Source organism: Acinonyx jubatus, chromosome E1 (genome assembly GCF_027475565.1).
Source record: "Acinonyx jubatus isolate Ajub_Pintada_27869175 chromosome E1, VMU_Ajub_asm_v1.0, whole genome shotgun sequence".
In the NCBI taxonomy this organism is placed as follows: Eukaryota; Metazoa; Chordata; class Mammalia; order Carnivora; family Felidae; genus Acinonyx; species Acinonyx jubatus.
In genome coordinates, this window is record NC_069397.1 from 57747454 (window position 1) to 57770933 (window position 23480).

Sequence of the window (23480 nt, forward strand, 5' to 3'; positions counted from 1 at the left end):
TCATTGTCCCCAAGAGGACGGTCTCCTGCGGACGCGCACGGCCTGGCATGGAGGCTGCTTGCCGCATGGGGCTATCAAAATTCAAATCCATCGAGGACAAACAATTAAAAATCTCTTGGGCTCAGTCCCAGGAGGCACATTTCCAGGGCTCGACAGCCACACGTGGCCAATAACCGCCGCCTGGACGCCATCCGCCGCTGCAGAACGTTCTGATGGACGGCGCTGGTAAGACAGACTGGTGGGACTCGAGAGAAAGCAAACGCGCGAGGCAGCGGATTTCAGGTGCAGCTTGAACAAGGCGCACAGGCAGCGGCAGGGCCTCAGGGAAGAAGATCTTCCCTGCCCGCAGGCTGGCTGGGGTTTCGGCGCAAAGGAGAGAACATTCCAGCTCCGGCGGGCCTGCTCCGGGCCGCTGGTGGTGTGCATGGGGAGGAGGAAGAGGAAAGGCTGGAGGTACGTGGGCATCCAAGTACCCGACCATGAGTGTAGGCGGGCCCAGCTCTCACCAGCCCATGCTCCCCCGGGGCCTGTGCCCGGTTCACCTAGACCCCTGTCTGAGCTGGCTGGACCACTGCGCCAAGGAAGCCTCTGTGAGAGTCCCCACGTGGTGAGGGTCTCTGTAACCCCGCACACCACCCTTCACTTGGGACGGCCGTGCGAGGAACACGCACCAAGAACGACAAGCGAATCCACCGAGAGCGGATGCAGCAGTGGTTCCCCGGGGACGGGGGCACAGCTCTGGGGACCGGGTGGCAGGTCATTAGCATCAGTCTTGCTGGCAGGACCACAGTTACTGAGAACCCTAGAGGGCCTTTTGGTTAACAAGCCTACAGGCCAGGCCAGGGTGAGCCAGTCTGAGCCGGGCAGGAGTTTAACTGTCTCTCCGTTTCTAAAACCTGTTTTGCTTTGTTTTGTTTTGATCACAAAATGAACAGAATCACAGAACAACATTTTTGAAAACTGAGAAAAGTAAAACATTACTCACGATCACCAGGATCTTAACACATTGGCACATCCTCCTCTCAACCCGGTGGCCACGCACGCTGTGTAAATTTGTATCAGTCAATATCACATAAAATTGAAAAAACACAGTACCTCAAGTCATACCAGCCATATTTGTTTTAACTTTTTATTGTTTATTTATTTTTGGGAGAGGGACAGAGAGTGAGCAGGGGAGGGGCAGAGAGAGAGGGAGACACAGAGTCGGAAGCAGACTCCAGGCTCCAAGCCGTCGGCACAGAGCCTGACGTGGGCTTCAACCCAGAAACCGCGAGATCGTGATTTGAGCCGAAGTCAGACGCTTAACCCACCGAGCCACCCAGGCGCCCCGCGCCAGCCACATTGCAAGAGCTCCTCAGCCGTGTGAAGCCAGCGGCTACTACATCGGACGGCACCGGTCTGGACGACGTCTGGCGTGGCAGGAAGTTCTAGGGGGCGTCCCTGCTCCGGATGGCCTCCCCCACGCATTAGGGCCTTTCCGTAGTCTTTAGTCAAAACGTGCACGACATGTGCCACCTGCCTGGGTTTTGATACACTGTGAATCTGCACGCTGCGGCCCAGCCTTTCTACACGCATATTCTCCCATCTGGTGGCACCGAGGTTCTAAACATTCGGGAGCCACAGACACTTCCAGAAGCCGGGCGGAGCCCCCTCCTCAGAAAAATGTACTCCCGTGAGCACACATACAAAAAGTGGCCTAAGATTTCAGGGCGCTCCCTGACCCCAGATAAACCTCCTTTGTCTAGTAGGGTGAACCAGACTTGGCTTATCATTCTCGGCTGTTGGAGGTTTAAATTCTTTCCCCCTTTTCTCCATTATAAAAAGTACTGTGATGAACATCTCCGTGCAAATGTGTTTTATTTCTGTAATTCAGATCATTTCTTAGAACGCGCCCCAGAAGGGGCGCCGGGGTGGCTCAGTCCGCTAAGCATCTGACTTCGGCTCAGGTCGTGATCTCACAGCTTGTGAGTTCGAGCCCCGCGGCGGGCTCTCTGCTGTCAGCGAGGAGCCCGCTGTGGTCCTGTCTCCCTCTCTCTCCGCCCCCTCCCCAGCTTGTGCTTTTCTCTCTGTCTCAAAAATAAATAAAAACATCAAAAAAAAAAAAAAAAGGAAGAAGAAGGAGTCCTAGAAGACATTTGATTTAAGAGACAGGAGCTACTCTCCTGGTTCTCCCCCAGCCAGACGCACAGCCTCCGCATGTAGTTCTCCGGTTCTGCCACTAGAGGGACCCCGTGAGCCAGCCTGCCTGCACCCCTCCTGGGGACCCAGTTCCCAGTTAAGTTGGCAGCCTTGGTTCCAGGAGGGGCTATGGGCGCACTGCAGTCCTCGAAGCCAAGCCCTGCTGCGGGGTGTCTGCTCCAACCAGTGCGGGCACTCCGGACCTCAGCCCAGACGCCCCCCTGTCCAAGGCACAAGGACCATGCCCCTGTTCCCGCCGTCCCCTTCAGAGCTGTGGTTCTCAACGAGGCTGCACACTGGAGCTCCCTGGGGGATTCAAACACCGCCCACGCCTGGGCCCCACTCCCAGCAGTGCTGGCTTAGTTGGTCCGGGCAGCCCCTGGGCATCGTGCCTTTTCAAGGCAGCCCAACGCTGCCCTCCCTTGCGGCCAGGTGGGTTCCACAACGTCCAATAGAGCCGACCGTTTAGTCCAGGATTTCCAGCCCCATCCAGGACTTCGGGGCGGGGGAGGGGGAGGGAGCCGAGGAACACCATTTTTGTTTCCAGGGGTCCCCCATGTGGTGGGGGAGACGCGGATCGCACACGTGGCTCAGAGAGTAAAGAAGCAAACGTGTACTGCAGGGGCGGGTCCAGTGCCCAGATCTGGCTCCTGTCCGCCTATGAAAAATGCAGATTCCAGGGCCTGCCCCCAGCGTCTTCCACAATGCACATCCGCTTTTTTAAGCTCCCGACGACCTGTCACGCACGGCTGGGTCGAGAACACCTATCAGGTCCCGCCTGGGACACAGGCTGTTTCCCCGTCAGTCCCGGGAGAAGCACACACACGCTCCAGGCCAGGAGGCAGGGAGGGATGCTGTCCGTGGGGGTCCTGTCGCAGCACAAAGCCTCAGCCTAACCGGACTGATTCGGGCCAGAGGAGCAAGCGTTACGGATTTCCAGGGCTCCCTGGTGGAGGAGGCACCCCCTGACCACACCACGGCCCCTGCACACACCCAGAGATCAGCCCGCCGTCTCTGAAGCAGCTCTAAGCACAGAAGACCCTAAGCTGACCTGGGTGGGGCTGGGGGCCGGAAAGCAAAAAATACGGCCCCCAAAGCATTATTACAAGAAGACCTCCTCACACGGTGGCCAACCCCCCTGCACCCCACACCCACCCCCCTGCTTTCCCTTGAGGGTGGGCTCTCCTATCCGACCACAGTCAGAATCGCCTGGAATATTAGTCAGCCACGAACAGGAACGAGGTCCTGACACCTGCAATGACACGGACACGATGCTCGGACACAAAAGGCCACAGACCGTATGGTTCCACTGATCCGAAACGTCCAGAACGGACAAACCCACAGAGACAGAAGGTAGACGGGTGGTGGCTGGGGGAGGGGCAATGGCCAGTGACCGCTTCGTGGGTGTGGAGTTTCTTTCCGGGGCGAGGAAAACATTTTGGGGCCAGACAGCGGTCTTCGGTGGACGAACCGTGAATGCGCTAAATGCCACGGAGCTGCATGATTTTAAATGGCCACAGTGGCAAAGTTGATGTTAGGTCTATTTTACCACAATTAGAAAAACAAGACAGTTTCCCCCCTCTGGGCCTCCCTGGCCGTCTGGGGGCGGTCAGAGCCGCCGGGAAGGGTGCTCAGCCTGGGCACTGAGACATTCGGGCAGGATCACTGCGTCGTGGGCGGCTGTGTCCCCAGTATTTTGGGGCACTTAGTGAACAGCATTCCAGGCCTCCACCCACCAGATGCCAAAAAAGCGCCCACACTCAGTTGTGACCACAATGTGTCCTGATGTTGCCACATGTCTCCTACAGCAGAACCGGCCCCAGGAGAAAATCACTGCTCCAGAATCATCTGGAACTGCCCGGGCATCAGGAGCATATGAAAGGTCCCCTGAGGGATTCTCATGGGCAGCCAGGGTAGGGAAGCAGCAAGGCGGAGGGAGGGGAAAGAGGAAACCAGGAGTGAATTCACCGGGTAACCACAGAATGGATGTTACTACCCCCACGTTAGGAACAAGGAGACAGAAGCTCCAAGGAGACACGGAGGTTTCCCAGGCTCAAGCCAACCAGGTTTCCCAAATTCCCAGATCCAAGCTCCTCACGTGATCAGGGGCCCTACAAGGCCTGATCGGGACTCCAGGCCCTGATTTGGGTTCTGCCACTAAGACCTCAGCCATGAGGCCACAGGCCAGGCCCGGCACCCCTGGCTCAGAGTAAAGGTGGGAGCTCCGAACCTGTCCCCCCCGCCTGCACCCTGGAGCTGCTGGACGGCTGTCCCTCCTTTCTCTCCACTGAGATTCAGGGGTTTCTGGACACCTGTCCCTCCTTTCCCTCCGCCTCAGCCCTGGAGGTGCTGGACACCTGTCTCCCCTCTCTCTCTACCTGGGCCTTGGGGGTGCTGGACACCTGTCCCTCCTCCTTGGCCCTGGGGGTGCTGGGCACCCACAGGTATCGCTGCACTGGCAGATGGCACCACCAGGGGGGGCTCTGACCAAGCCCCTGGGTGGGAAGCCAGGCTCGAGTTTCATTCCCAGCCTGGTTCCCTGGGGGGAAATACACACAGCTCAGTGAACCTCACCGGGTCCAGCCGACTGCTCCTCCTGAAACGCTCTCTGCTCTGCAGCACTTGAGACAAAGGTTATGGGTCCCCCCGGGCTCTAATGGAACACACCTTATGGAGGGGACAACATCAGGAAAGATTCCGTCTCAAATCCCTTCCCTCAAATTCCTTCTCCTCCGCGCCCCCGCTTACATCCGTCCCGCGTGACCTTACGTGCTCCGGGTCTGGTGCAGACCCAGCTGGATTCAAATCCCAGCTCGGCCAGCGTGCTGGCTTTGTGACGTCCGGCAAGTTAGTTCACCTCTCTGAGCCTCGCTCTCCCTCCCTGCAGACGGGGGTGATGTTAGGACCTACCGCACGGGGCTCGGGGTGGTCGTGGGTCATCGGGGGCACACGTGCCCGGTGCCCAGACGATGCTGGACCACCCACACCCAGCACGTGCGGGGCTCACAGCTTGAGCTCAATAATTGTGTGCCGGCTGAATGACAGCAGTCGCCAGCGGTTCCCTAGGAATCTAAACGGGAGCAGGGACCAGAGCGTAGGAAGGACTGCGGGAGTCAGGGAAGTCTCCGAGCATGCTTTCTGACGGCCAACAGTCTACTGTCCCCCAAGGTTCCCCGGGCCTGGCCCCGTGGCATCCAGTCTGGGTTACGGAGCAGGGACGGCTTATCCCACATGAGGCCGCTGAGGGGAAGGGACGGGGAGAGCAGGTGGAACCCTCCCCCGCACCGTGCCGCCTTCACCACCCCCTTGAGCACCGTCAAATGACGGGACACGGGTGCCGGGGCCCTGGCGCCGGGAGAGCGGGACCCTGGCGGGGCGAGACGCACGCGGTCCTCAAGCTCAGGGAGCAGAGCTGTGACACACGCGACTGCTCCCCAGGAGGCCCGGGTGGGGCCTTGGGGGTCGGACGGACGCAGGACTCACCCGCTCTCGCTGTCCAGGAACACGGAGCTGCCGCTGTCCACGAGGGCGGCGCTGATGGGCGAGAGGCAGAAGGGCGAAGAGAAGGCGTCAGAATCCGAGTCGAAGGAGCTGTCCCTGCTCACGCCCTCGGCGGACAGCTCCAGGGAGCCCTCCTCCTCGCCGGCCTCGGGCCGCGGCTCCCGCCCCTCCTCGGTCCCATCCTGCGAGCTGACGGCCGACAGGATCCCGGAGTCGCTGTGGGCTGGTGGCAGGGCCGTCCCCAAGCCCTGGGCCAGCCTCTCCCCATCCTCGGAACGGGGGGAAGGGCTGACGTGCACAGCGTCCTGGACGCTCTGAGCCACCGCCGTGGTGTCCTCGTCTCTGGGGATCAGGGCGGGCCTGGCCTCCGTCGGGGAGGGCTGGCGGGGGGCCCCCAGGCTCTGGGCGCGCCGGCCCCGCGGGCGGGGTGCCTTGCGCACGGGGGAGCTCTCGGGGGTGATGTAACGCAATGCCTCCTCGTCCTGCCTCTGGATCCGAGAGTTGGGGACCCACGTGAGGATGAGGGTGCTCCCCAGCAGCTCGTCCTTCTCCACGCACAAGCACAGGTATCCTGGGAGGGTCAGGAGGACAGGCGGGTTAGGGGCCGCGGTGCGCCTGGTGCCTCCGTCTGGTCTTACGCAGCACAGATGGGGAGCACGGTTGGCCTTGAGGTCAATGAACGCTGTGGGCATTTTCTAAGCGCCACTCAGCAGAGGCGGGACACCGGGCTCCCAAGCAGGGCCTGTGGTCGCTTTTCCAGGCACGGGGGGGGGGGGTTTCCTCCAGCTCAGAGCCCCGTCCTGTCCACGGTCTGGCGGCCCCAGAACTCTCTCCAGGTCTGGGAGAGCCCAGGGGCCCAGGAGCCCGGCCTCACCACCGCTGGGAGGGACGGAGGCTGTGGACTTTATTCCTGTTTCACACAAAATAAATCCAAAGAGAGGTGTTTGAGCGTTTTCCGGTCACTCGTGGCCTCAGCATTTCTTCTTTCGTGCAGCTTTTTGGAAGAAGGGGCCGTCCTCGATGTTAAGCACCAGACGGCTGACAAGGACAAAGTAAAGCAGTGCCCCTCCGAGGCGGCAGCGAGTGGGGGGCTCTCTGGGCTCCTGAGCACTCAGTCTGGGGGGAAGGCGGCATTTCCTGCCATCTCAGGACGTCCTGATCCCTGCGTCTATCGTGCTAGGCACCCAGGCCTCCTGGTCTCTGCAGAAGTTGGGGCCTCGTGCCCCTCGGGGCTCTGAGAACCGGTACAAGAGTCTCAGGGCCCCGTCCCGTTTCCAGGAGACTCAGGGGCTATGAGCCAGTTGTGATAACGGTAAGGTGCAGGCGAGGCCCAGGGTTTCCACACCCTCAGATCCTGCAGCTTGGGGATTACAAAGGGAGCCCCAGGCCCCTGCCCCTGCCCCCCAGCCCCCCATCATGACAGGATCACCACGAAGCTCTCCAAAGGCTGTGCTGTTCCTTGTGACTTAGACCAGAAGAGTTACCACCACTCTCAGACCCAGCCCTAGAACCTCAGCCTCCTGCCCTCGAATCCTCGGGGTTGGCCCTGTGGTCAGGCATCCACGGCCTCACGCCCCCTGCTGGAGCACACTCCCGGGATACAGGACCTTGGAACTCCCCAGGAATCCCTGTGCTCCCAGGGCCTGATCCCGAGCTGGGTGTGGGGCCTGCAGACGGGCTGGGGTGTCCACACGTGCATGCCGAGGCCCCTTACAGGGCAGGAGAGAGCTGGGCCGGAGGCCGGCTGTCCTGCTTGGGACCTATAGGGGCCGATGGTTCCAAATCTGTGCATAGCCACCTGGATGAACTTAAAGGCAGACTTACCAAGGCGGGTGGAGGGAATACTTCCCCAAACAGTTCATTACCGTAACTAACCTTCTTGTATTTTAAGTAGCTGATCGATTCAGTATTTTGTGGACACATAATTTGCATACAGTAACGTGCTCAGACCTGACTGTGATTTATAACTTTTAGATGTTTGGACATCTGGTACATGGCCTCTGTGTGCACCGGGGAAGGCAAGTCCCCAGGCCGCAGCCAGGCAGCAGGTGCACTAGGGACCCTGAGCATCCTTCAGCAGCGAGGGGAGGCCGCAGGAAGAATGAGGGGAGCCCAGAGCCTGCGCTGGCCCCGCCCCTGCCCTGTGCTAGTATTGGGAGTGGCCTAGACTCTCTGAGCACCAGCCTCCTTATCCAAAAAAGAGGCCTCTTTTTGGAGGGGGGCCCCGGGCACTCTCCTGAGGTGAACATACGTTTATCTGTTTCAAGTCACGTGCACAGGACTTGGGTGTCACTAACTCTTCATGTTGTTCCTTCCATGGGGGCAGTAGGGCTGAGGGAACCACCGGCCCGCCCAGGAGCTTGTGCCGGGCGGCCACGACCGGGCCCAATACCTTCAGCTCTGCCCCCTGCCCGGAGGACACCCACGGGCAGCTGCGCGTCCTGGAAACAGTGGACGCTGTCTGCCTGCTGTGACCCGCGGCCCCTCAGTGCGCAGGGCGGCCGGTCATCACTGCAGGGCCCGGGATACAACGTGAGCCCTGGAAAGGTAGGCCGTTTCTTTCTCTGTGACTTGGCCAAAGGAGAGCAGGAGAGGTGTCCCACCCCAGGAGCTACTGAGAGCCCCTAGTGCTGGCGTGTCCCCAGGCACGGCCCCAGGATCACGCAGGGTTCCTGCAGACCCCAGGGGAGAGCTTTCTTCCCTAGTTTCGAAACAGTGCGGCCAGAGGACAGATCACAGAATTGGTGATTTCTGCGTCTCCAGACTCCCAGGCCCGCCCAGCCTCCAGCCAGTTCTCAGCCCAGCCTTCTGGCAGCCGGAGGGGCAAAGCCTTGGCGCCTAGTGTGACGGCCATGCTCCTGCCACCTGCACCCCGGAGGGGGCCGGCGGGCACTGGCGGGCCCCCCCAGAAGAGGACTGCCCCCTCTCCTCCCTGCTGGCGGACGGGGCTCCCTGCTCCCAGGAGCCCTGCAATGACTTAATGTCTTCTGAGGCTGATTCCCCTTAAACCGTCCCATCCCCCACCCCATGTGTACAAAAGGTCGCCGGCCCGTTGGAAGATGGGGAAATCAGGGCATATGAAGAAGTGACACAAAAGCTTTCCAAAGCTGGGGCTTGGTCAGTTTAGAAGGAAAAGCAGGCAGGGGCGCCTGGGGGGCTCAGTCGGTTAAGCGTCTGACGTCGGCTCAGATCAGGATCTCACGGTTCGTGAGTTCAAGCCCCGTGTCGGGCTCTGTGCCAACAGCTTAGAGCCTGGAGCCTGCTTCGGATTCTGTGTCTCCCTCTCTGTCTGCCCTTCACCAGCTTGCGCTCTCTCTCTCTCTCAAAAATAAACATTAAAAAAAAAAACCACTAAAAAAAAAAAAGAAAACAAAAGCCAGCCCTCCTCCCCAGGCCCTCCCCTCCTGGGCCTGTGGCCCAGGTCCTCCCATTTCCTGGGGCTCACCTGGGTGGTGCTCCCCCAGCCCCTGCAGCCCCTCTGGTGGGTGCACACAGACATTGTTCTTGGAGTAGATGATCTCCCCATCCAGGACGGAGGGGGGCCCACCGCCGCCGCCCGGGGTGAGGGTCAGGAGGTCCGAGGCTTTGGAGGAGGCCCGGCGAAGGAGACGGCCCAGAGACATGGCGGGGGGAGTGTTTCCATCCTCTGTACGCTTGGGCCCAGGCGGGGCTCGTCCAGACGTGGCTGGGAGACAAAGACACAGAAGAGTGCATCAGGCCAAGGTCACGGGCCTCACACCAGCAGGCTCGAAATGAATGGTGGTTCACTAGCTACCGGAACGTGTCCCACTAGCTCAAGGCCATGGGGAGGGCGCACTTGGTTCTAGACTGTGGCACTCTGGACATTTGGGGCCGAGTCTTTCTTAGTGGTGGAGGCTACGCTGGCCTCCATCCACCGGGTGCCCCCAGCAGCCCCCTTCCCACTATGACAACCAAAAACGTCCCCCGGGACCTAACCGCCCCGTCTAGAGGGGCTCTGCTCCCCCCTCCCCTCAGCGATCTCACAAAACTGTTCGACTTCTCTTTGCTCAGTCTTTACCCCTGTGTCTGTGCCAACGAGCCCTCCCCTCCTGAACTTCTCACCCCTCCGTGGTGCTTCCCAGGGAAGGTCCTTCCTCCACCCCGTCCTTCCCGGCCTCCTTCACCCCCATGCTCCCCGGATGTCCCAGCCGGATGTCCCAGCACAGCGAAGGGTCATCCCGGCTGGGAAGGGTGTCACGAGCTGTGTTTGCGGGACCTGAGTCTCCCTACAACTCGTTCTTTAAAAAACCAGATGAGAGACGAAAGGATTCGGTGCAGCACCTAACACGGAACTCCTAGAGGTTCACTGGCGGAAGGAGCTCTACGCCCACTCGGTGAAGAGCGGACAACAAGAAATTCTACGAAAGCCCAACACCCCGCAGACGGGCCAGAAGCAGTTTCTATCTGTGCAGAAAGCCCAACCATCAGGGGCCCGGGCACCAGCCCGTGTGAACCGACTGGGCGCTTCCCATCGGTCCTTAAAAAAGCGACTGTCGCGGATTATCAACGCGCGAGTGATTCAAAGGGAACGGGTCCTTAAAACCCGAACTGCGAACGCGGACCACCAGACAGAGCCGTGGAACGAGCCACGGGCGTGAGCGCGCCCGCATAAACGAGACACGCGTGCAGAGCCATGCTGCCTCCTGGTCGGAGATGGTGGGTGTCCGGGACCGAGGCCACGCTGGGCAGCGTGCAGGCCGGCTCCCCGGGGGGCGGGGGGGCTGCCACGGAGCCGCCACGGGAAGCCACTACGGTAAAATCATCCACTGGGAAGGGACAAACAAAACGTGGTCCATCCACACAGTGGCATCATCCAGCGTTAAGAAGGAAGGAAATCCTGGGCCGCCTGGGGGGCTCAGGCGGTTGAGCCTCCGACTCTTGGATCGGCTCAGGTCGTGATCGCTCGGTCCATGAGTTCAAGCCCCGCGTCCGGCTCCATGCTGATAGCCCTGAACCTGCTTGGGATTCTCTCTCTCTCTCTTCCCCTCCCCAACTCACGCTCTCTCTCTCTCTCTCAAATTAAACTTAAAAAAAAAAAAAGGAAGGAAATTCTGACACCTACGATCCCATGGATGGACGCTGAGGACACTGGGCTGAGTGAGGCAGGTCAGCCCCAAAGGACAAACAGTGTGGGATTCCACTTACACCAGGTGCCCAGAGTCTCCAGATTCGCAGAGAGAGAGTTGCGGGGGGGGGGGGGGGGGGCGGGGGGGAGACGGGTAGTCAGTGCTACTGGGGAGAGTCCAGTCTGGCATGATGCAAATGTCCTGGAGACGGACGGTGGGGACAGCAGCGTGAATGTGCCTAACGCCACCCGGCCGTGCACTTAGGAAAGGTTAGAGGGTAAATTTTCACGTCACGTACGCTGCACCACAAGAAACCAACTTTTTTGAATTATCAACAGGGTATGTTCCATCGTTCCCTGAACTTCCTGCATTTTGCACACGTCTCCCCAAATCCAGAGCTGGTTTAGGGTGCCCCCTAGGTGAAGCTCTCTCTGCTTCCAGGTTCGCGTGGGCTCTTGGGGCAGAGGGTGGTCTCGGGGGCTGCCCTTTGCTGTCCGAGCCAGGTGGCTCAAGGCGGGGTCCTCAGTCCCTCTGACTCTCTGAGGGCCCCGCCCGTGCCCCCAGTCCTGCTCTCAGCTCTCCCCCAGAAGGGCACTAACTCTCCCGAGCACAGGATTCTTCCAACAGCTTCCTGTCAGACCCGCAGCCACGCCTCCCTTGCACAGATCTTTGCCCAGAGAGATCCATCAGTCCCTTCTCCCGAATCCCTGAGGTTCCCAACATCAGCATCGCCACCAAAATCACAGTCCTGGGACCCTCACTTCCTCAGCCACCAGCCAAGGACCTCCCCCTGCTCTTGCCAGGACCCGGCCCCCGAATCCCCCGGCTCTCCCGGACCCAGCCCGTCTCGGGCTCCCCCGTGCCAACACTCTCCATGACCCCTCGCCCCCGGGGGCGACAGGCGGCTCTGAGGAAGGCCAGACAGTAATCGCTGTGGCTCTGGGGGCAGCCGGTCCTGCAGTGTGAGAGGGGCCGCAGACAGAAACCGGCCAGTGTGTCTGTGACCCAACGAAAGCTGATTCATAGACACTCACACCTGAAGCTCACAAATCTCCACACGTCACAAAAAATTCTTTCAATTTTTTCCCAACCATTTAAAAATGTAAAACCCGGAGTGCCTGGGTGGCTCAGTGGGTTGGGCATCCGACTTCAGCTCAGGTCACGATCTCGCGGTTCATGAGTTCGAGCCCTGCGTCGGGCTCTGTGCTGACAGCTCGGAGCCTGGAGCCTGCTTCGGATTCTGTGTCTCCCTCTCCCTCTGCCCCTTCCCTGCTCACGCTGTCTCTCGCTCTCAAAAATAAATAAGCATAAAAAAAAAAGTAAAAAGAAACGAGGAAGATTAGTTTGGGCCAGATACCTTCATTTAACTCGTTATTCCCCAAATAGTAGGAGTTCGGCATATGTAATCAATACGGAGAAAAATGATGGACTTGTTTTGCATTCTTTAAGCCTCCACAGTCCGGTGTGTGTTTTGCATTAAGCGCATCTCCTTAGGACCAGCCACGCTGCGGGGGCTCGCAGCCCCCGGGTGGGCGAGGCTGGAGCCCCAGCTCCCCCGGGGTCTCAGATGGTTACTCCTCAGTTAATCCCTCTAACCGCCAGACCGGACTGCAAACAACTCTCAGCTGATTCTGAAAACCAAACCAGCTCTAAGCGAAGATGTTTGCCACCGTGGAGGATAATCAAAAGAATATGCTGGAAGATCTGGAAGATTCCCGGACACAAGTGCTCACGACACGGCGCTTTCCCGCACGGCAGATGCAGAGTGGGTGTGTGTCCCTCACTGGCGGCTCTGGAGGACACGCCTCCTGGAAGCACCGTTTTGCAGAGGAGAAAACAGGTCTCATCCAATCACTCAGGGAGCAGGGAACCTAAGACCTTTGTCCCCTGTGCTCAGAGGGCGGCTTCCACCCCAGCCACCCCAGCTCCGGCCCAGAATGTCCGGCAGAAGCCCGTGTGTCCGGGGTGTGTCTGTGAAACACTAGCCACAAATATTTACTCTTCACAGAGTCCTATTTTCTAAGTGCATACGTGCCTGTGGGAGCCTGTTTAATCAAAATTAAACCTGGTTCCCAGCCCCTGCTCTCTAGCCAACTATAAGACAATCCTTGGCCTATTTTTTAATGTTTTTTTTTTTAATTGGGAAACATGCTCAGAGAAGTATAAAGACACAAGTTCCTTAAATCACACGACCCAAAAACACTTGTGTGTTTTCTCCTATCTTCTGTGCGTATCTTAAAAACAAAAACAGGGACACCTGGGTGGCTCTTTCGGTCAGGTCAGCATCCCAGGGTCATGGGATCGAGCCGCGAATCCGGCTCTGGGCTGACAGTGCAGAGCCTGCTTGGAACTCTCTCTCTGTCTCCCCAACCTGGCTCTCTCTGCCCCTCCTCTGTTCACTCTCGTGCTCTCTCTCTCTCTCTCTCAAAAATAAATAGAGGCACCTGCATGGCTCAGTCAATTAAGCGTCCGACCTCAGCTCAGGTCATGATCTCACGGTCCGTGAGTTCGAGCCCCACGTCGGGCTCTGTGCCGACAGCTCAGAGCCTGGAGCCTGCTTCCGATTCTGTGTCTCCCTCTCTCTCTGCCCCTCCCCTGCTCGTGCTCTCTCTCTCTCTCTCTCTCTCTCAAAAATAAATAAATAAACACTTTAAATAAATACATGAAATTTAGTAATGACAGTGAAAACTGGAGAGGGGCATACGGACACTCTACTCACTTACGGCTCTTTTTTGTGTGTGTGAACCTAAAACCCTGTAAACAGTCAAATTTATTAATCATAATGAAAAAAGAGGGCGGAGGCCACAGGGCCTGCGCCCAAAGCCACCAGGTAGAGGGTGAACTCTGGTGGATGGAGGCAAGGAACAGGCAGGGGGCTAGAGGCGGGACCGGTGACAGCAGGTGACGAAGGGGCTCGGGTGCCCATGCTGAGGGCTGCTGTCAGCAGTGACATCGGGGCCTGGCAAGGGATGTGCCACAGCCTGACGGGCATCCTCCTAGTGTCCTTGAATCCAAAAGATGCATGACTTTGAATGCTTCTTGCTCACGACCTGCAGAGCAGCTCTGCCCACGGCCTTAGGGACCTGGTGTCCCATGGGGACGGGAGGAGCAAAGATAACGGCCCCTCCTGGTAGACCAGAAAGCTGTGCTCCAGAAAGGCTTCCCGGGGAACAGAATTCTGAGCAGGGAGAACACCCAGGTCACCTTCCGTGGGTCCGGGCCAGACTACTCGTTCTGGCTATACAGAGTTGGGGGCAGGGGCACAATCTGGAAATGACACAAGCAGAGACCCTAAGCCACACAAAATCAGGTAACACTCGAAGGGGAGCGGAGAGGAACCTCTACAGGAACAGACACCTGACTCTTCTGTGGCAAGGACTCCGAGGGGATGGGAATCACAGTAACAGCCGACACGCTCCAAGCACTGTGGACCAGCATCACAGAGCCTGTCCCCAAATCCCGGGCGACGAAGGTGGCTGGAGAAGCCGTTCAGGGAAGGTCCTGGACTGATACGTCACTCCCCGAGAGTGCGTTCACTTAACAATTTTACTTTAAAGTGGTTATGCTCGCATCCGTCTTATCGATCTTAGATGACAAGTTCCTGGGTCCGAGGCCTCTCTGCAAAACCCCTTTTGTGACTGATGTGCCTTCCAGAATGCCACCTTCAATGAAGTCCCAAATGCTTTGCTTTTGTTGATGGAAAAGATAGCAATGCCAACCTGGCAGCTGGCACAAGGAACACAGACAGGGAGGGAGTAAGGCCAAAAGCCAGAATGAGCATCAGCTTGGGCAGGCGGGCGCGTGCGTGCGCGCGCACACACACACACACACACACACACACACACACGTAATGCTTTTAAAAGGTATAAAGTAAAAAACGCCACTGCTGGTTTTCAGCTATCTGACTGAGGCGGGATTACAAGCGGAGCTCTGTGCTGCCCTGAGCCCGACCAGGTCGGGCCAGATTTGTGCAAAATAGGCTATTGTGTAATTCGAAAGGAGAGAACAACTTGGCCTCCCCTCAAACCACACACATGCTCATAACACGGAGCTCTGTCCGCAGAAGGTCCCTGCTGGGCACCCCCACGCCGCGGCGCGTGGCCTGCAGGGTAAGGGAAACGGCCGGCAGGAGAGGGGTTTGGAGGTGGCTGGAGAGTGGGGAGTGGGCGGGGCAGGAGTTTATCTCACAGTCTGTTCGGAACTGGCCCTGCCACCGGGTTGCAGCCAGTGGGCAGTGGCAGGCCTCCAGCAACCACACGCCTTCCAGAACCACCCCCCACCTCGGGGAGCACCTGTCCTGACCCCCGGAGCGCCTGTTCCGCCCCCGCCCAGGAGCACCTGCCCCGGCCTCTTGGGAGCACCTACCCCGACCCCCGGGAGCACCTCTCCCACCCCCCAGGAGCACCTGCCCTGTCCCCCTGGGAGCACTTGCCCTGACCCCTGGGAGCACCCAACCCACACCCCAGGAGCACCTACCCTGACCCCCGGGAGCACCTCTCCCACCCCCCAGGAGCACCTGTCCTGTCCCCCTGGGAGCACTTGCCCTGACCCCTGGGAGCACCCAACCCACACCCCAGGAGCACCTACCCCGACCCCCAGGAGCACCTCTCCCACCCCCCAGGAGCACCTGCCCTGTCCCCTGGGAGCACCTACCCCGACCCCCGGGAGCACCTATCCCATCCCCCAGGAGCACCTGTCCTGTCCCCCTGGGAGCACTTGCCCTGACCCCTGGGAGCACCCAACCCACATCCCAGGAGCACCTCCCCCGACCCCCGGGAGCACCTCTCCCACCCCCTAGGAGCACCTGCCCTGTCCCCTGGGAGCACCTCCCCCGACCCCCGGGAGCACCTCCCCCGACCTCCTGGGAGCACCTGTCCTGCCCGCCTGGCCCTGGGCGGCTGAGGCTTCTGTAGCTCAGTGCTGGTGTGTGGCTCTCCTCTAGTGTTTACAGGGCGAAGTGGAGACATCCATTACCCAAAACTCGTCCCCCACGAGTCGGTGACTGATACCTGAGGCAACATGCTCCCGGACACAAACGGAGGCAGAGTCACCAAAAAGCCAGAAACGAGCAAAATGCAGGTTAAGAAATGACGCCATCACCCCTCCCGCTTCCCTCAGAAAGCACTTCCATCCCAGGTGCTTGGTTCCCCACGGCCTTTGTGACAAATCACCGCACACGTAGCGGCTTAAAGCGACACGGATACATTAGCTCCCAGTTCTGGAGGCCAGGTGCGACCCTGGGCTCTCTGGCTCAATCAAGGTGCAGACAGGGCTGCGCTCCTTCTGGAGCCGACAGAGGCTCCGTTTCCCGGCCTTTTCCAGCCCCTGGAATCCACTCATGCCCCTTGGATGGTGGCCCCTCCTCCGCCTCAAAAGCCGGCCGTGGCCGTCCAAGTCTTCCCCGTGTCGCATGGCTCTGAAACTGACTCTGCCCCCTTCTTCCACCTTCAATGACCCTGGTCCCACTGGATAATCCGGGACAATCTCCCCACCGCAGGGGCAGCTGATGAGCAAAGTTAACTGCACACAACCCAACACAGTCAGAGGTTCCCAGGATTCGGACGTGGACATCTTGGGGGACCATTCTGCTGCTGACCGTGCCACCACAAGGACACGGTGAAGAGCTGGCTTCCAGCTCACCCACTGACTGTCAAATCCCCACGCAGAACGACCAGCTGTTAGGCGATATGGGGAGGACCCAGGCCGAGCAGCAGGAGGGGGGAAGGCCTGGGCCCCCATGTCCCCATGGGAGAAAGTCGCACACTCACAGACCAGCACCTGCCCTTGGCAGCTTCCTCCGCCCAGAGCCCTGCTTTCCTGTCCTGGCATAAAAGGCTCCATCAGTCGCCAAACGGAAAAACAAATAGGAGCAAAGGTGCGAAGGTCTCTTCCGGAACCTTCCTAGGAAGACCAAAGAAACGGGGCAGCCTGGAGCCACCAGAAGAGGCCCGAGCAGGACTCCTCCCGCTCACTGCTCTGTGCTGCCTGTCGCTCGCCACCCCGGGTGAGCTGCTGGGATACAGCTGTCAGCAGGACAAATGCTCGGGGAGCTGGCAGTTCCCACAGACCTGAGGCTCACAGCCCGGACCCATCGTGACAGCCGCTCATCGCGGCAGGGGGAGGCAGGCTGGGCGGGGGGGGCGGTCACTGGAAACTTATGGGGGACATGTCATGGGATGAAGCCCACAGGTGATTCATTACTCCCTTGGCCTTGTCACTGTCAGACTGCTCAGGAGCCAAACGCCCTGAGCCCCGGTCACCTGCCATGTGGCCAGCAGAAACAGGTTTCTCCGCTTTGCCCTCAAAGCCGGATCAACACGGAGCCGGGGAAAAGGCGATGCTATTTAAACACGAGCCAGACACACGACAACAAGGATCATTCCCTCCCCCCGCCGCCACAGCATCTGCTGCTAACACACCTCAAATGAGGCCCCACCTGCCTCTCGCTTCCCAGAACCAGGTGCCTGCACCACCGTCTTTTGGGGAAGCCCCAGCTTTGCAGTTCAAAGGGCGACGATGTCAGTCCTGCAGGTAGATGGGCTCCGGAACCCGGTCCTTGGGGCACACGGTTTTGGGGGAAGATGGGTCGTCTTCCAGTCTCGTTGTCCAGACAAGACTCCTGCGGGCTGATGGGGCGCCCGGGTGGCTCAGTCGGTTGGGCGTCCGACTTGGGCTCAGGTCATGATCTCACAGTTGGTGGGTTCAAGCCCCATGTCAGGCCCTGTGCTGACAGCCCAAAGCCTGGAGCCTGCTTCGGATTCTGTATCTCTCCCTCTCTCTTTGCTCCTCACCCCCCTCACTCTCTCAAAAATCAACAAACACACAAACAAACAAAAAGACTCCTGCGGGCTGACATAGCCCCTCCTCTCTGTCGACTTCCCTCCAAGTTATGGGATTGCTGTAGAGACAAATGTATTCGCCGCATATAGGCCACATTCAGGATTCCCACGGAAAAGACTGTGACCCCAAGATAGGGTGGCTGTGGGCAAGACCTCTGCGTACAAGACGATCAACTTGTATCTCAAGGGAGAGAACCCAGTTTAGGGCATAAGCCCCAGTGCTGGAGGCTCGGACCCATGGCCATACGGGAAAGGACTGGACAAGACGGTCACAGAAACGAGGTGAGGGGGGAGGTGGTGGTCAGCTTAGCTGTGACTTTCCTCCTTTGGCTCTCCAGCTGTCACTTCGATTATCACCGACTCCCTGGAAAACCCCATGGCTTCTGCCTCTCGAGAGAGAGACCATCTGCTTGACAACAAATACCAAAACACAATTTCCCCCCCAAAAAGCTAAGGAAGTAGGGCCTGGGGGGTGGAACTGACCTTAAGGATGAACCAGGATTGAGGAACAAGGAAGGCCTGAACCCAAAATGCAAGGAAAGGTGCAAATCCAGCCCGGAAGGCAACACCCGGCCCAACAGTGGGTTAGTGCACCTGACCTCTACATTCCTGTAAACGCACAGAGGTTCTCTGTCCATGGCAAAGGAAAAGCTAATACCCCACAAGACAAAAAGCAAATCGGGGGGGGTGGGGGGGCTGTATTGACAACATCCCTGAAAAGGAGCAATTGACCTTGCTTGGGGAAAGCATTCTAGTTACAGAAACTGAAAAGCAAAAGAGTGTAAAATGACACCTGTTAGGGATGCCCTTTGCCCCAATTTCAGAAAGCCAGTGCGTGTCATGACCAGTTTATCAGACTATTGAGTTCAGGGTCACTCAGTGTGGAACGCCGGCACAGAAACCAAAGCGTGCAAGCCAGCGCGGACACAGGCTCGGGGCGCGCCCCGCTTACTGCGGTTTCTGCAGTGGCCGGTCCAGAAAGACCACGGGGATGACTGTGCCACACTGCAGTCAGGTGGGTCCCTACGGGTGGCTTGTCACCTACATCAACTTCAAACACCTGGACAGACTCGCCGCCCAAGGCTCCTCGAGAGAAGGGAGAGCCATTCTGCCCGCACGTCGGCTTTGAGTTCTTTCCATTCCGCTCCATACGACTGGAGCTGGCCACCGCGGGGACGTCGCGCTTAGTCTACAAGTGGCCTGACCCTGGTCCTCTCTGCGGACGGCTATGTTCGTTCAGAAGACAGAGTAAAAGCCACGCTTCAGATCAGGTATCACCAGACAACTCATCAAAGTGGGTTTATTAGACACGTAAGAGCCAGTGCCAAAGGACCCAAAACAACCACACTACAGGGGAAGGACAGAGATTTCCTGGACTGTTTTCCTGAGACCCGTGCTTTCCTTTCTGTACATTGTCAGGTCAACGTTCTTCCGTATCGTGCATACACTACAATGATGTACAATACAACGTACATCAATAAACCCCACCCTGGCCTCTGCTGCTTCTAGCTGGTTTCACAGTCAAGCTGTGAGCCCGTCCTCCCCACACCGTGACACCGAATGAAACTAAGTGGCTACTCTTACAAGAGAGGATTCAGGCCTGGAAAAACTCCGGGTCCCTCAGCTGTGTGTCGGGGGAGGCGGACACGGTAAAACCTCTACTTGAGATTTGTGTTGCCAGACAACCCGGCCGCCCCGGTCCCTGGAACAGCCTGCAGGGACCCAGCGCCCTGCCGAGTCACAAAGATAAGAGTGGAAATATACCTAAATGATGAGTTCCGCTCCTGCACGGACCAGCTCCCCGCCTGGGGGACCGCACACACAACGAATGAAAACACAAAATCAAAATGTTTTTACCAATTCGCTAAATGTGAAAAATCCAAATGATGGTCATTAATAAAATTAAAAAAAAAATAGTAACACGGCTACCGACCGAGCCACCCAGGCACCCCAGGCACTAAGTGCTTTAGACGATCATTGCGGCAGGCTTTTGAGGAAGCTAGTGTTATCTGCATGGTACAGATGGGGAAATTAAGGAACTACGTCAGTGCTCGGCACCAGGGTCGTATTTGAACCCAGCAGTCAGCTTCGGAGGCCACGTTTTCAACCACTGCCCACTCCACAGGTCGTTTCTGCAAACCCGATGGCCGTCTTCTCAAATGCCGGTACACGAGCCCTGGGGGGCTCCTTCCGGATGAAGGTGGACTGATATTAGCAGCCGGTGGTGACATGGGATCAGTCCCCACTCCACTGCATGTTTATGAATCACTAGGCAGAGTGAACCACGTTGTCTGCAAAAAGAGGGGTCAGGAAGAGGGCGTGCATGTGACCGGCAGGGGACAGTTCCAAGGTGGGAGGCAGTGTTGTGCATAATCGTTTCTGGGGCTGGAACGCCCCGGGCCAGAGGCCTCCAGTTCTGCCGGCCCTAGGTGCATGAACTTGGGGGAATTTATTCTCTGAGGCTCAGGGTCCCCATCTATAAAATGGGGGCAACCTCAGTCCTGACTTTATGGGTTTGTTTTTAGGGTTACGTGACGTCATGCATAATAATCAGAAATTATGTACACGGCAACCATCAATGCTGGAGCGTTGTTAAGAACTTTCTGTAGCCATATTCTGAGCCGCTGCTCACCGTAAACACTCCACAAGCCAACAAGTGCCACAGAAAACATAATGACCGCATTTAGCGTACAACTTGCCTCCCAGTACCAACAGTGGGCAGCTGTTCTTGAACCCCTCAGTTACTACTACAAGGCAATCCCTACTTTGCAAGTTTTCATGGTTCTTAAAAGCATTCAATAGTCACTAATCAGTTAATGTTAATATTCCTAATGAGGAATTTCTTTTTTTTTTTTAATGTTTATTCTTGAGAGAGAGAGAGAGAGACAGAGCGCAAGCAGGGGAGGGTCAGAGAGAGGGAGACACGGAATCCAAAGCAGGCTCCAGGCTCCAAGCTGTCAGCCCAGAGCCTGACGCAGGGCTCGAACTCACAAACCACGAGATCATGACCTGAGCCACCCAGCGCCCCTCTAACGAGGAATTTCTTTTTTTTTAATCTTTTTTTTTTTTAATGTTTATTTATTTTTGAGAGAGACAGAGACAGAATGAGAGTGGGTTGGGGCAGAGAGAGAGGGAGACGCAGGATCGGAAGCAGGCTCCAGGCTCCGAGCTGTCAGCACAGAGCCTGACGCGGGCCTCGAACTCACGAGCGGCGAGATCATGACCTGAGCTGAAGTTGGAGGCCCCACCGACTGAGCCCCCCAGGCACCCCAGCACATGGCCATTTTTGAGAACCATTTCTCGCCTCCCCGATACAAGACCTAGGGCCTTCAGGCGGTAAAGAAGTGTCCACAAGACCAGTGCAGGGGGTAGAGGGGGATGGGGGGTAGCAGCCTCGCTTCCCTTCTCAGCCTCTCTCTCTCCCCCCCTCATGTGAACTTGGTGCGGCAGCAGAGCAAACTTCACGGTGGGGAAAGAGAACATATTATGTCTTTTCTATCTCCGAATAGAACTGAACTAGACTGTGGCCAACGTATAACACCAAATTCCAAGTGTGGGAACAACGGGATTTCAAGATTCACTGGCTTCTGGCTCCTTAGGGTATATTTAGCAACCCTAAATTGCCTATTTTTTTTTCTTTCTCTTTTTTAAGTAAAGAACGAGGGGGAAAGCGCCCAGGCCTAAAGGAAGTGAGTTTCCTGACATGCGGTGCTCACAGCCAGACCACCCGACCCTAAGGCCCAGCAATGCTGAGAGCGCCCGCGCGCTGTTGGGCTGGAAAGCACACTTCGGGGGGCTGTGTGTGCAAACGGCGGCCCCCTACAAGTTCTCGTTCGCGTGCTCCGACGATCCAGCCAGACAAAGACCGCAAGTTCCCCGGTCCGCCGGCTCCAGACAGGCGGGGACGAGTCTCCCCGAATTAGGTCCACTCCCAGCCCGGGGCGCCGGCGCCCGCCGCGGAGGGGGTCCCCAAGGGGCCCCCGCGTGGTCCCGGGGTGCCTCCACGCCGCCCCGCTTCTGCCCGGGTCCCGCTCCTCTTGGGGCTGCGGCCGGACCCCGGCCCCTCCTGGGCCCCGCCGCTGCAGGCCCAGCGCCCCGCGCGCGCTCCCACCCCGTCCCCGCCAAGGGGGCGCCGCCCGGTCCCCCGCGGGCCCCTTGCGCCCCGCCCCCGCGGCCCCCGCCCGGGCCCGATACTCACCCGGGTCCCGCAACGCGGGCCGGAGTCGCACCGGCTCCCGGAGCCGCCGCCGCCGCCGCCGCCGCTGCCGCCGCCGCCGCCGCCAGTGAGGCACGGCGGGGCGGGGACGCGCGGCGAGGCCCGGCCCCCGGCCCGCCCCCGGCCCAATCCCGCCCGCCCCGGCCCCTAACCCGACCCCCGGCCCCCGGCCCAACCGAGACCCCAACACGGACCCCAACCCGGCCTCGGGCCTAACCCGGCCCCGGATCCAGCAGGGACCTCAAACCGAACCTGGACCCAAGCCCGGCCCAATCCGGCCCGACTCAGACCCCAACCCGGACCCCACCTGCCCGCTCCCCCACCCCGACCCCGGCCCAACCGGGATCCCAGCCCAGCCCCGGGCCGAACCCGGCTCCCGGCCGATCCCCCCCCCCCCCCCCCCCGCAACCCCTTGGTCCGACCCGGCCCTTCCCCCGTCGCCTTTCGCCCTCGAGACTCAAGTCCCCTGCGCCAGGCCTCCCCAATTCCGGTCCCGGGGACTCTGCCCCCGACAGCAGCTCCGAGTCCCCCACGCGGAGTGAAGGCAGGACCCCTGGGACGCTCCACGTGCGCGCTCGCCCTCTCCGTTTACAGTTTTCCTATTTTGGGGTAGGAAGGGATCATCACCCACCAAAGTGCCACCGAGCCTCTGTCCTCCGCCTAGGAGTCTTCGCGGCACCTCCGCGGAGGGGACGCCGACCCCCCCCCCAGTTATGGGGATGGATGGGTGGACACTAGGCTGGGGTCCCCGGCCCCCCCCCCCACCACCACGGAGAAGCCTGCTCCGGAGCCCCTCGAGCCCCCACCTCCGCCTGCCACTTTCGGGGCGCTTGGCGGTCGCCGGTGCCCGGGGCAGCGGAGTTGCCTGGCTGGACGCTCGTAGACACGGCGGTCGCTTTACAGAACCCGAGCCGGGCGGGACAGAGTTCGGACTCAGAGACGGACAAACCATGTGTGTGTGAGTGTGTGTGTGCACGTATTTCGGTGCTGTGCGCCTCTAGCGCGCTTCGGTGGCACAAAGGCCGCGCCGCCGCGCAGCCAGCGCCAGCCCCGCGCGTGGTCCCCGCCCGCCGGATGTTGACGGCGTCGCCTAGCAACGGGAGATGGCGGAGCCGGGCGGCCCGGCCGGCGGGTAAGCGGGGCGAGGATCGCGGGTCTCGCAGCGCCCCCACGCCTCCCCCTTGGCGTAGCCTCCGGGGCGTCCCTTCCCCTCACGCCCCCTTCCCCGCACCTGCGCCCCTCCCATCCCCGCTCCGTTGGGCTTTCCCGCCTTCCCCCCAACCCCGCCACCCCCAAGCCTCCGCGCCCCTTCCCGTCTCCAGTCCCTTTGTCAGCGTCCCCCTCGCTCCGACCGCTCTGCTCCCTGAACCCCCGTACTTGCTAGCCCCGCAGTAACCATGGCAACACTATGCTTGGCTGTGCCTGCTGAGAGGCCTGGGAGTGGGGGTCTCTGTGGGCCTGGGCCGCCCCGCCCCTCCGTCCTGGAAGGGCGGACCCCTCCCCCTCGACAGGCGGGGGGGGGGGGGGGGGGGGGGAGGGAGGGGGCGCGGGAGGGGAAGGGTCAGGGTCCTTGTGGCCTGAAAGCCCCTGGGTGACCGTCCTCCGCACACAGGTAGACACAGGTAGACAGTAGCCACGTAAAGAACCTGCCACCAGCCT

At 59.4% G+C, this 23480-nt stretch overlaps 2 protein-coding genes across 5 annotated transcripts in view; one reads left to right on the top strand and one right to left on the bottom strand.

Moving 5' to 3' along the window:
- Positions 1 to 22764, bottom strand: part of TBC1D16 (TBC1 domain family member 16) — a 73049-nt gene extending 50285 nt beyond the window's left edge. For 3 of the 4 annotated variants that reach the window (XM_053212798.1, XM_053212799.1, XM_027052573.2), the window contains exons 1-3: positions 22628 to 22764; positions 9125 to 9364; positions 5662 to 6250 (exon numbers count right to left, since the gene is read on the bottom strand). In XM_053212798.1, coding sequence (XP_053068773.1) covers positions 5662 to 6250; positions 9125 to 9302 — 767 coding nt within the window. In that variant the 5' untranslated portion in view covers positions 9303 to 9364; positions 22628 to 22764. Of the gene's footprint in view, positions 1 to 5661; positions 6251 to 9124; positions 9365 to 21803; positions 21881 to 22627 lie in introns of those variants that run through there. The other variant, XM_027052572.2, reaches the window with a different exon arrangement.
- Positions 22765 to 22768: 4 nt separating this feature from the next.
- CCDC40 (coiled-coil domain containing 40) overlaps positions 22769 to 23480 on the top strand; it is a 42148-nt gene continuing 41436 nt past the window's right edge. The window contains exon 1 of the mRNA XM_027052570.2: positions 22769 to 22953. Within this exon, the coding sequence (XP_026908371.2) occupies positions 22925 to 22953 (29 nt within the window). The 5' untranslated portion in view covers positions 22769 to 22924. The remainder of the gene's footprint in view (positions 22954 to 23480) is intronic.